At 46.7% G+C, this 12,977-nt stretch overlaps 1 gene segment (V, D, J or C); it reads right to left on the bottom strand.

The window, feature by feature from the left end:
- Positions 1–1,176: 1,176 nt before the first annotated feature.
- LOC140203548 (immunoglobulin heavy constant gamma 2-like) overlaps positions 1,177–12,977 on the bottom strand; it is a gene marked incomplete at its 5' end in the record, with an annotated part of 46,557 nt that continues 34,756 nt past the window's right edge. The window contains 2 exon segments of the C gene segment in view: positions 1,177–1,718; positions 3,047–3,197. Of these exon segments, the coding sequence occupies positions 3,054–3,197 (144 nt within the window).

Raw genomic sequence — 12,977 nt, 5'->3', positions numbered from 1 at the left:
CAAACTTTCTCTATTTGTGACCCAACCTCTCTTTCCCCCGTCACTTCAGTTCGGTTCCCACCCCCCAGCAATTCTAGTTTAAGTTCTCCCCAATAGCCTCAGCAAACCTTCCCACCAGAATATTGGTCCCCCTTGGATTCAAGTGTAACCCGTTCTTTTTGTACAGATCACACCTGCCCCAGAAGAGGTCCCAATGATCCAGAAATCTGAATACCTGCCCATTGTCTATTCCTGGAGTACATTCCTTCAATATCTGTGCCTTCCTCCAATGTCTGTCCCTTGGACTTGCTCTGCTCAAATAAATGCTGGTGTTCATCACTGAGACAGCTGTTGTATTCTCTTCTATTCTTGGTTTGCATTAATTAGTAAGTGTTTATGTTTTCTGCTCTGAATGTGTTTACCCCAGTATCTGTTGTATTTTCCTGCATTGGCATATTTTTTCAGAATGCTCTCTCCTGCTGACATCACATTAAAACATGTACATGGTCGATCTCCAGTTCTGAGTCACCTGTACTTGTACCAACAGCTCCACACTCTCTGATGGGGGATGCTGCAGGATGCACAGAGTTTCCTTCAGCTAAACACCGAGCAGGCCAAAGCCTTTGGTCCCCACAGTGAGTTCTGTTCCAGGGCACTGATGCTGTTGAGTCACTTTTCAGTGATGTGAGAACAGAAATTCAGGCTGTCTTGGCAGTTCACTGTTGTACAGAGGGACAGAGCTGCTGCCTTTCAGCTGAGACATTGAAGGGAGATTGTGTGTGCAATGGAGAAGCTCCTGTACTCACATTTTTCTGGGGCATGGAGTGGGGAGCATTCAAATAATGTGTTGAAATACGGATTGAGACACTCATTATGAAACATTCCATCAACATCTTGCTCTGGGATGTATAACAAGGTTCTGATAAACTCTTCCAATGAGCCTCTGTGTTTTCCTGAATATCTTTCTCGGGGTGCAGCACCCCAGTGTTCCCACTGTGAGAAATCCCTTATGAACATGAGCAGTACGTGTGGGGCTACACTCATATATTACTGGCTGGGAATCTCTCCGATATTTGTCCCGGGTTGCATTACCCACTCGTACGTGGAGGCAGATGGAATCTCTGCAGTGATGAGGGAACTAAGATGGGCTGAATGGCTTCCCTACGTTTCATCAACTCCAATCACTTCATGTTCTCCTTTTCTTTGTTTTTAATGAATACAATTTCAAATCATGACATGACATAAACTCCAGTGGAAAACTGGAAGAAAAGCTATAGGCAATGACTTCCACAACATTTGATTTACAGAATTTGACAGAACATCCTCCACCACACTCCCCCTCCCCATGTCAACTTCTTGCTCCATAACAATAATAACCACTTCCTCAACTCCCTCTTCTCCATCACTAAACACACCCCCATTCCCCTGCTCCCCATTCCCAAGCCTCAACCCTGCCTTCCTCTCCCCTCCTGTAAACCCCCTCCAGTGTCACATATCCTGCCATTTTCCCAATGTATCATCCACCGCTGTCCCTCCGCCCACCGAACCGGCTCTGTGCCCCCATTTCCCATCTGGCATCCCCGGTACATTTAGAGGTTTATTTCCTGAAATGAGCAGTTGCAGTGCAGTAGCCTCGGATTGCCGAGTGAGTGAGATGGAGACTCCATTTCCAAACATCGCAGCCACACGGGGATCTCTTGACTGAATGTGGGGCGTGTGTCTGCTGGTCACTGCTGAACCTGAAATATAGACAGGAGAGTATGATATTGTGTGACAAGGTGCAGCACAGACATTAACCTGTGAGGACCACATTGATGATGTACAGGTCATTGCAGAGGCTCAGCAATCTCCTCTCTCGCCTCCCACAGTAGTCTGGGGTACATCTCATCCGGTCCCGGCGACTTATCCAACTTGATGCTTTCCAAAAGCTCCAGCACATCCTCTTTCTTAATATCTACATTCTCAAGCTTTTCAGTCCACTGCACGTCATCCCTATAATCATCTGCTCTCAGGATGAGGCTTTTCATTCTAGGACAAGGGAGATGTCCTCCTTTTTTAAAGAAAGGGGCTTCCCTTCCTCCACTATCAACTCTGCTCTTAAACGCATCTCCCCCATTTCACGTACATCTGCTCTCACTCCATCCTCCTGCCACCCCACTAGGAGTAGGGTTCCCCTGGTCGTCACCTACCACCCCACCAGCCTCCGGGTCCAACATATTATTCTTTGTAACTTCCGCCACCTCCAATGGGATCCCACCACTAAGCACGTCTTTCTCTCCCCACCCTCTGTGCTTTCCTCAGGGATCACGCCCTACGCGACTCCCTTGTCCATTCGTCCCCCCCATCCCTCCCCACTGATCTCCCTCCTGGCACTTATCCGTGTAATCGGAACAAGTGTTACACATGCCCTTACACTTCCTCCCTTACCACCATTCAGGGCCCCAAACAGTCCTTCCAGGTGAGGCGACACTTCACCAGTGAGTCGGCTGGGGTGATATACTGCGTCCGGTGTCCCCGATGTGGCCTTTTATGCATTGGCGAGACCCGACGCAGACTGGGAGACCGCTTTGCTGAACACCTACGCTCTGTCCGCCAGAGAAAGCAGGATCTCCCAGTGGCCACACATTTTAATTCCACATCCCATTCCCATTCTGACATGTCTATCCACGGCCTCTTCTACTGTAAAGATGAAGCCACACTCAGGTTGGAGGAACAACACCTTATATTCCGTCTGGGTAGCCTCCAACCTGATGGCATGAACATCGACTTCTCTAACTTCCGCTAATGCCCCACCTCCCCCTCGTACCCCATCTGTTACTTATTTTTATACGCACATTCTTTCTCTCACTCTCCTTTTTCTCCCTCTGTCTCTCTGAATATACCCCTTGCCCATGCTCTGGGTTCCCCCCTCTCATTTTCTTTCTTCCCGGACCTCCTGTCCCATGATCCTCTTGTATCCCTTTTGCCAATCACCTATGCAGCTCTTGGCTCCATCCCTCCCCCTCCTGTCTTCTCCTATCATTTTGGATCTCTCCCTCCCCCTCCAACTTTCAAATCTCTTACTCACTCTTCCTTCAGTTAGTCCTGACGAAGGGTCTCGGCCTGAAACTTCGACTGCACCTCTTCCTAGAGATGCTGCCTGGCCTGCTGCATTCACCAGCGACTTTGGTGTGTGTTGCTTGAATTTCCAGCATCTGCAGAATTCCTGTTGTTTGCGCCTATAATCACCAAGATCCTTTTCTGTAGTGAATACTGAAGCTAAGTATTCATTAAGTACCTGTGCTATTTCCTCCGGTTCCATACACACTTTCCCACTGTCACATTTGATAGGTCCTATTCATTCACGTCTTATCCTCTTGCTCTTCACATACTTGTAGAATGCCTTGGGATTTTCCTTAATCCTGCCCGCCAAGGCCTTCTCATAGCCCCTTCTGGCTCTCCTAATTTCCTTCTTAAGCTCTTTCCTGTTAGCCTTATAATCTTCTAGATCTCTAACATTACCTAGCTCTCTGAACCTTTCATAAGCTTTTCTTTTCTTCTTGACTAGATTTACTGCAGCCTTTGTACACCACGTTTCCTGTACCCTACCATAACTTCCCTGTCCCATTGGAATGTACCTATGCAGAACTCTACACAAATATCCCCTGAACATTTGCCACATTTCTTCCATACCTTTCCCGAGAACATCTGTTCCCAATTTAAGCTTCCAAGTTCCTGCCTGATAACCTCCTAATTCTCCTTACTCCAATTAAACACTTTTCTAACTTGCAACACACATAAAAGTTGCTGGTGAACACAGCAGGCCAGGCAGCATCTTCTAGGAAGAGGTGCAGTCGACGTTTCAGGCTGAGACCCGTCGTCAGGACTTTTCTAACTTTTTCCTTTTTCTCGCCAATACTATTGTAAATGAGATAGAATAATGATCACTATCTCCAAAATGCTCTCCCACTGAGAGATCTGACACCTGACCAGGTTCATTTCCCAATACCAAATCAAGTAGTCTCTCCTCTTGTAGGCTCATCTACATATTGTGTCTAGAAACCCTCCTGAACACACCTAACAAACTACACCCCATTTAAACCCTTTGCTCTGGGGAGATGCCAATCGATATTTGGGAAATTAAAATCAACCACCACGATAACTATGTTATGATTACACCTTTCCAGGATCTGTTTCCCTACCTGCTCCTCGATATCCCTGTTATTATTGGGTGACCGAAAAAAACACCCAGTAGAGTTATTGACCCCTTCCTGTTCCTAACTTCCACCCACAGAGACTCCGTAGACAATCCCTCCATGACATCCACCTTTTTTGCAACCGTGACACTATCTCTGATCAACAGTGCCACGCCCCCACCTCTTTTGCCTCCCTCCCTGTCCTTTCTGAAACATCTAAAACCCGGCACTTGAAGTAACCATTCCTGTCCCTGAACCATCCAAGTCTCTGTAATGGCCAACATATCATAGCTCGAAGTACTGATCCACGCTCTGCTCATCCGCTTTGTTCACAATACTTCTTTCATTAAAATAGACACATCTCAAACTGTCGGTCTGAGCGCGTCCCTTCTCTATCACCTGCCTTTCCTCCCTCACACACTGTCTCCAAGCTTTCTCTATTTGTGAGCCAATCGCCTCTTCCCCAGTCTCTTCAGTTCGGTTCCCACCCCTGAAAAATTCTAGTTTAAACTCTCCCCAGTAGCCTTAGCAAACCTCCCCGCCAGGGTATTAGTCCCCTGGGATTCAAGTGCAACCCGTCATTTTTGTACAGGTCACACCTGCCCCAAAAGAGGTCCCAATGATCCAGAAATCTGAATTCCTGCCCCCGCTCCAATCCCTCAGCCACGCATTTTTCCTCCACCTCATTCTATTCCTATACTCACTGTCACATGGCACAGGCAGTAATCCTGAGATTACATAGAACATAGAATAGTACAGCACATTACAGGCCCTTCGGCCCACAATGTTGTGCCGACCCTCAAACCCTGCCTCCCATATAATCCCCTACCTTACATTCCTCCATATACCTGTCCAGTAGTTTCTTAAACTTCACGAGTGTACCTGCCTCCACCACTGACTCAGGCAGTGCATTCCACACACCAACCACTCTGTGAGTAAAAACCCTTCCTCTAATATCCCCCTTGAACTTCCCACCCCTTACCTTAAAGCCATGTCCTCTTGTAATCAGCAGTGGTGCCCTGGGGAAGGGGTGCTGGCTATCCACTCTATCTATTCCTCTTAATATCTTGTACACCTCTATCATGTCTCCTCTCATCCTCCTTCTCTCCAAAGAGTAAAGCCCTAGCTCCCTTAAACTCTGATCATAATCCGTACTTTCTAAACCAGGGAGCATCCTGGTAAATCTCCTCTGTACCCTTTCCAATGCTTCCACATCCTTCCTATAGTGAGGTGACCAGAACTGGACACAGTACTCCATGTGTGGCCTAACCAGAGTTTTATAGAGCTGCACCATTACATCGCGACTCTTAAACTCTATCCCTTGACTTATGAAAGCGAACACCCCATAAGCTTTCTTTATTACCCTGTCTACCTGTGAGGCAACTTTCAGGGATCTGTGGACATGTGCCCCCAGATCCCTCTGCTCCTCCACACTACCAAGTATCCTGCCATTTACTTTGTACTCTGCCTTGGAGTTTGGCCTTCCAAAGTGTACCCCCTCTAACTTTACGGTCCTGCTTCTCAACTTCCTTCCTAACTCCCTGTAATTTGTTTTCAGGACAATATGTACCACGACCTCTGGCTGTTCTCCCTCCCACTGCAGGATATCGTGGACGCGATCTGAAACATCCCGGACCTTGGCACCTAGGAGGCAAACTACCATCCCAGTTTCTTTCCTGCGTCCACAGAATCGCCTGTCTGAACCCCTAACTATAGAGTCCCCTATCACTACTGTCTTTCTGTTCCTTTCCCTACCCTTCTGATCCACAGGCCCAGACTCTGTGCCAGAGGTATGGCCACTGCTGCTTCCCCCAACAGTAATCAAACAGGAGTACTTATTGTTCAGGGGGACAGCCACAGGGGTACTCTCGAGTACCTGGCTCTTCCCCTTCCCTCTCCTGACTGTGACCCACTTGCCTGGCTCCTGTGGCCTTGGTGTGATCACCGGCCTATAACTATTTCTATCACTTCCTTGCTCTCCCTGACCAGACGAAGGTCATCAAGTTGCAACCCCAGTTCCCTAACGCGGTCCCTTAGGAGCTGCAGCTCGACACACCGGGTGCAGATATGGCCGTCCGGGAAGCTGGCAGACTCCAGGACCTCCCACATCTGACACCGAGCACAGAACACCGGCTTCACACACATACCTCCTTTCTACAATTAACACAGGTAAACCTACCTCACCTCATCCCGTTACTGCCTAAGCCCGTTGAGCTTAAGCCCTCTCACTCCGCTGCCCGCTGGATATGGCAGTCTTTAAACATTTCCCGCTCTACCGGCAGACATCACGCGCCTGCGCAGTCTTGCCTCTCTTTACCCTGAGTAGTAAAACGCCCTCGCTCCAGAAATCCTCAGCCGTTCCACTCGCAGCCTTCTTGCTTAGAAAGTAGTCTACACTTTATCATATCTGCCACTTCTTTGCCCATTTTTAAAATCTGTCTAAGTATTTCTGTAGCCTCTCTGCTTTCTCAACTCTATCTGCCTTTCCACCTCTCTCAGTATCATCCACAAACTTGGCCATAAAAGCCATCAATTTTGTAATCCAATTCACTGACATTTTACATGAAAAGATGCAGTCCAAACACAGACCCTTGTGGAACATCACGAGTCACCAGCAGCTAACCAGAAAAGGCTCCCTTTATTCCTACTTTTTGCCTCCTACCAATCAGAGAATGTTCTATCCAGGTTCGTATCTCTCCTGTAGAACTATGGGTCATTTGGCAACACACACACTATGCTGGAAGAGTTCAGCAGGCCTGGTAGCACCTACAATAAAGAGTAAACCATCAAAGTTTCAGACTGATGAAGGGTCTTGGTCTGAATCATTGTTTGTTAACTCTTTTCCATAGATGTTGCCTGGCATGATCCTGCCTTTAGAATATTTCTTCTTTGGGGTCCATCTGTATTGTGCCTTTCAAATTGCTCCCAGATAATCCAGCCATTTCTGCTGTGCCGTCATCCCTTCTAGTGTCCCCTTCCAATCAATTTTGGCCCACTCCTCCCTCATACCTCTGTAATTCCCTTCACTCCACTGTAATACTGACTTTAGATTCTCCTTTTCAAATTAATTGCAGGGTGCATTACATCATATTATGATCACTGGCTCCCAAGTGTTCCCTTACCTAAAACTGCCCACTCTATTCTGGTTCATTGCACAACGCCCAATCCAGAGTAATTGCCAAGTGGGCTCATTCACCCCTAATCTAAAAAAAAACTCGTAGGAATTCGACAAATTCTTTCCCTTGGGATGCGGCACCAAAATAATTTACTACAGCTTGGGCCATTTTGGCTGCACTGGTGAGCCGAACCAGCTACAAAGTAAATCAAAAACACCCAAGCACCAATCCCTACCACCTACACCATGTCCATATCCCCCCTTCTTCCCTATATCCACTTGCCTCTCCAAACATCTCTAATGTACTTGCGTCTACCACCACACCAGGCAGCGCATTCCAGACATCCTCCACTCTCTGCATATAAAACTCACCCCTCATATCCCCTTCGACCTACACCCCTTTACCTAAAATTCATTCCCTCTGGTATTACATGTTTCAACCCAGGGAAAGAGATACTCTCTGTCCACACAACACACACAAAATGCTGGTGCAACGCAGCAGGCCAGGCAGCATCCAAAGGAAGAAGTACAGTCAACGTTTCAGGTTGAAACTCTTCGTCAGGACAGGAGGGGGAGGGATGAAGTCAAGAGCTGGGAAGTTGATTGGAAAAAGGGATACAAGGCTGGGGAAGGGGGAGTATCATGGGACAGAAGGCCTTGGAAGAAAGAAGAGGGGAGGGGAGCACCAGAGCAAGATGGAGAACAGGCAAGGAGTTGTTGTGAGAGGGAAAGAGAGAAAAAAATTATAATAATGATAATAAATAATAAGGGATGGAGTAAGAAGGAGAGGAGGGGTATTAACAGAAGTTAGAGAAATCAATGTTCATGCCATCAGGTTGGAGGCTACCCAGACGGAATATAATGTGTTGTTCCTCCAACCTAAGTGTGGCTTCATCTCGAGAGTAGAAGAGGCCATAGATTGACATATTGGAATGGGAATGGGACGTAGGATTAAAATGTGTGGCCACAGGGAGATCCTGCTTCCTCTAGCGGACAGAGTGTAGGTGTTCAGTGAAGCAGTCTCCCAATCTGCGACGGGTCTCACCAATATATAGAAGGCCACACTGGGAGCACGGAATACAGTATATCACACCAGCAGACTCACAGGTGAAGAGTCATCTCACCTGGAAGGACTGTCTGGGGCCCTGAATGGTGGTGAGGGAGGAAGTGTAAGGGCAGGTGTAGAACTTGTTCCGCTTACCAAGGTAAGTGCCAGGAGGGAGATCAGTGGGAAGGGATAGGGGGTGATGAATGGACAAAGGAGTCGTGTAGGGAGCGATCCCTGTGGAAAGCAGAAGGTGGGGGGGGTAGGGAAAAATGTGCTTGATGCTGGGGTCCCATTGTAGGTGGCGGAAGTTATGGAGAATTATATGTTGGACACGGAGGCTGGTGGGGTGGTAGATGAGGACAAGAGGAACCCTATCCCTAGTGGGGTGGTGGGAGGATGGGGTGAGAGCGGGTGTGCGTGAAATGAGAGAGATGCATTTGAGGGTTGAGTCGATGGTGGAGAAAGGGAAGCCCCTTTCTTTAAAAAAGGAAGACATCTCCTTCGTCCTGGAATGGAAAGCCTCATTCTGAGAGCAGATGCGGTGGAGACGGAGAAATTGAGAGAAGGGGGTGACACTTTTACAAGTAACAGTGTGGGAAGAGGAATACTCCAGGCAGCTTTGAGAGACGTGGGCTTATAGTAGACATCATTAGACCCAAACTCTCTGTCCACTTTATCATTGTCTCTCATAATCTTGCAAACCTCTATCAGATTCTGCCACCCCTCAGCCTCCAACGCTCCAGAGAAAACAACCCAAGTTTATGTGGCCTCTCCTGCTTGCATGTTCCCTCGAAACCAGGCAGCATCCTGGCAAACTTCTTCTACACCCTCTCCAAAGCCTCAACTTCCTTCCAACGGTGGGGCAACCAGAACTGCATGCAATACTTCAGTGTGGTCTAACCTGACTTTTATAAAAGTTGCAACATAACCTCCTGACTTTCGAACTCAATGCCTCGAATATTAAAAGCAAGCATTCCTTAAACCTTGTTAACCATCTTATTGACCTGTGTAGCCACTTTCAAGGAGTATGAACTTGGAACGCAAGATTTCTCTGCTCAACAACACTGTAAAAGGCCTTGCTGTTAAAGGTGTACTGTCTCTTTTCATTTGCCCTCCCGGGGTGTAACACCTCACATTTATCTGGATTAGACTCCATTCTGCCATTTCTCAGTCCACATCTGCAGCTGATCAATGTTGTGCTGTATTCTTTGCCAGTCTTCGACACTGCCAACAACTGCACCATTCTTGGTATCATTCACAAATTTACAAACCCACCCGTCCACATTTTCATCCAGATCATTTATATACATTACAGACAGCAGAAGTCCCAGCACAGATACCTACGGAACTCCACTAATTACAGACCTCCAGCTTGAACAAGTCCCCTAAACCATTACCCTCTGTCTTCTATTCACAAGCCAGTTCTGAATCCAACAGCAAATTTGCTACAGATCCCATGTACGTTAATCTTCTGGATTAGCCTCCCACGGGGTACTTTGTCAAATGCCCTCCTAAAATCCATGTAGACAACAACCACTGCCCCACCCTCATCAATCTGTCTTGTCACCTTGTCAAAAAACTCTATCAAGTTGGTAAGGCACAACCTACCACGCTTAAAGCCATGCTGTCTCGCCCCAATTAGGCCATGGGTTTCCAAATGCTCAGATATCCTATCCTTATGATTTTTATTGGGCAATTTCCCTTCAGTTGAAGTGAGATTTACTGGTCCATAGTTCCCACAATTCTCCCTTTTTCCCTTCTTAAATCGAGGTACAATATTAGCTACTCGCCAGTCTTCAGGGACCTCACCTGTGGCGAGAGAGGACACAAAGATGTTGGTCAAGGGCCCAGCAAGCTCACCTCTTGCATCCTTCAATAACCTGGAGTCAATTACATCTGGCCCTGAGGAGTTATCCATCTTAATCCTGATCAGGAGGTCCAACACTTCTTTCTCCTTGACCTCTAAATGCCCGTATGTATTTATATACTCAGCACTGATCTCCTGGTCCTCCATATCGTTTTCCTTGGTAAGTACTGAACCAAAGTACTCACTTGGCACCTCACTCACATTCTCTGCATTCAAGCAAATGTCCTCTGTCCCCATTCTTGAGTGGTCCCACCCTGTTCTAAATTATCATCTTCCTCTCGGTGTCTGTATAAAATGCCTTGAGATTCACCTTAATCCCACTTGCCAAGGACTTTTCATGGCCCTTGCTGGCTTTCCTCATTCCCTTTACTTCCTTTCTCGTTTCTTTACACTCCTCATGTGCTTCCTTTGATCCAAACATCTGAAACTTTACATACTTCTTTTCCTTCTTGACTAAATTCATCACCTCTCTGGATATCCAAGGTTCTCTTATATTTCCATCCCCATCCTTCCTTCTAACAGGTACATACCTTTCCTGTACTCTGTGCAATTGCTCTTTAAACACCCTCCATTCTTTAAGAAGGGAGGAAGGCAAAATAAAGGAAATTATAGGCGAGTTATCCAAAACTCAGTGGTTGGGAAGTGTTGAAGTCTCTTTCTTTAGGATGAGGTTTGGGGTATTTGGAGACGAATGATAACATTTGTCAAAGTCAGCGTCGTTTCTGCAATGGGAAATCTTGCCTGACAAATCTGTTAGAGTTCTTCGAGGAACTAACAAGCAGGCTGGACAAAGGAGAGGCAGTGAATGGTATTTACTTGGATTTTGAAAAGTTATTTGATAAGGAACAACACATGAGGCTGCTTTACAAGATAAAATTGAATGGTGTTACAGGAGAGATATTGGCATGGACAGAGGAATGACTGACAGGTGGGAGGCAGCAAGTGGGAATAAAAAGGCCCTTCTCTGGTTGGTTGCCATTGACTAGTGATGTTCCTCAGTATTGAGACCGCTACTTTTCACATTGTTTGGTTATGATTCAGATAATGGAATTAATGGCTCTGTAGCAAAGTTTGTAGATGATACAAAGATAGGTGGAGGGGTAGGTAGTCCTGAGGAAGCAATGCAATTGCAGTAGGACTTAGATAAATTGGAAGAATGGGCAAAAAGTGGCAGATGGAATACAATCTTGGGAAATACATGGTAATGCATTTTGGTAAATGAAACTATAGTGCAGACTACAATCTAAATGGGGAGAAGGTTCAAACAACAGAGGTGCAAGGGGACTTAGGAGTCCTCGTGTAAGACTCTCAGAAGTTTAATTTACAGGTTGAGTCTGTGGTGAAGAAGGCAAATGCAATATTAGCATTTATTTCATGGGAATAAAATATAAAGGCAAGGAGATATTGCTGAGGCTTTAAAAGACACTAATCAGGCTGCACTTGGAGTATTGTCAACAGTTTTGGGCCCCTTATCTCAGAAAGGGTGTGTTTTCATTGGAGAGAGTCACGAGGATAATTCCAGAAATGAAGGGGTTAACATATGAGGAGAGTTTGGCAGTGTTGGGCCTGTACTCGCTGGAACTTAGCAGAATGCAGACAGATCTCATTGAAACCTAGTGAATGTTGAAAGGACGAGATAGGGTGGAGTAGAGAGGATGATTCCTATGGTGGGAGTATGCAGAACAAGAGTGCACAGTCTCAAAATTGAGGGGGATCTTTCAGAACAGAGGTAAGGAGGATTTTTTTTTAGCCTGAGAGTAGTGAATTTGTGTGTTGGCGTGTGGCCAATTGGTGAAGGCATCTGTCTAGTGATCTGAAGATCACTGGTTTGAGCCTCAGCTAAGGCAGTGTGTTGTGTCCTTGAGCAAGGCACTTAACCACACATTGCTCTGCGACGACACTGGTGCCAATCTGTATTGGCCCGAGTCCCTTCCTTTGGACAACATCAGTGGCATGGAGAGGGGAGACTTGCAGCATGGGCAACTGCCGGTCTTTGATACAACCTTGCCCAGGCCAAATCCATGGTTTCACGAGACTACAGATGCCTAAAGTGAAACTGTGGAATGGTCTGTCACAGACTGCAGTGGAGGCCAATTCTGTGGGCATATTTAAGGCACGTTGATATTTTCCTGATCAGTCAGGGCATCTAAGGATATGGTGAGAAGGCAGGTTTATGGGGTTGAGTGGAATCCAGGATCAGCCATGATGGAATGGCAGTACAGCCTTGATGGGCAGAATGGCCTAATACTGCTCCTGTCTCACGGTCTTATGTCTGATGTGGACTTGCCAGAGAAAAGGTGTTCCCAATTAACGCTTCTTCGTTCTTGCCTAATGCCCTTGTAAATTGCCCTGTGTCAATTTAAATCTCTTCCACAAGGACCATACCTATTCTTGTCGATAACTATCCTGAAAGTTAACAAGTTGTGGTCATGATTCCCGAACTGTTCACCCACTGAAAGGTTAATCACCTGGCCAGGGTCATTCCCCAAAACCAGGAACAGTATGGCCAACCGCCATAAAAAACTCAGAAACCTATTGACCATTGAAAGGCCCAGATGGGGTTGATGCAGAGAAGATGTCTGCGAGAGTGTCGGGATGTAAGTATACACAGGCCATTCCCACCGGAGGCTGTTTGCGGAGGGAAGACAGAGAAGGAAAACGTCAGAGAAAATGTCAGGTAGACACAGTGAACCAGACCTCCCACCTACCTGTTTCTATCCCTGCAGCCATTGATTAAAAGGTCTGCTGGTCCTCCCACCTGTCTTTTATCTGGTTAGAGAAACATGCCGACCG

Source organism: Mobula birostris, chromosome 10 (assembly GCF_030028105.1).
Source record: "Mobula birostris isolate sMobBir1 chromosome 10, sMobBir1.hap1, whole genome shotgun sequence".
Taxonomy (NCBI): Eukaryota; Metazoa; Chordata; class Chondrichthyes; order Myliobatiformes; family Myliobatidae; genus Mobula; species Mobula birostris.
This window is presented reverse-complemented; position numbering and strand designations above follow the sequence as displayed.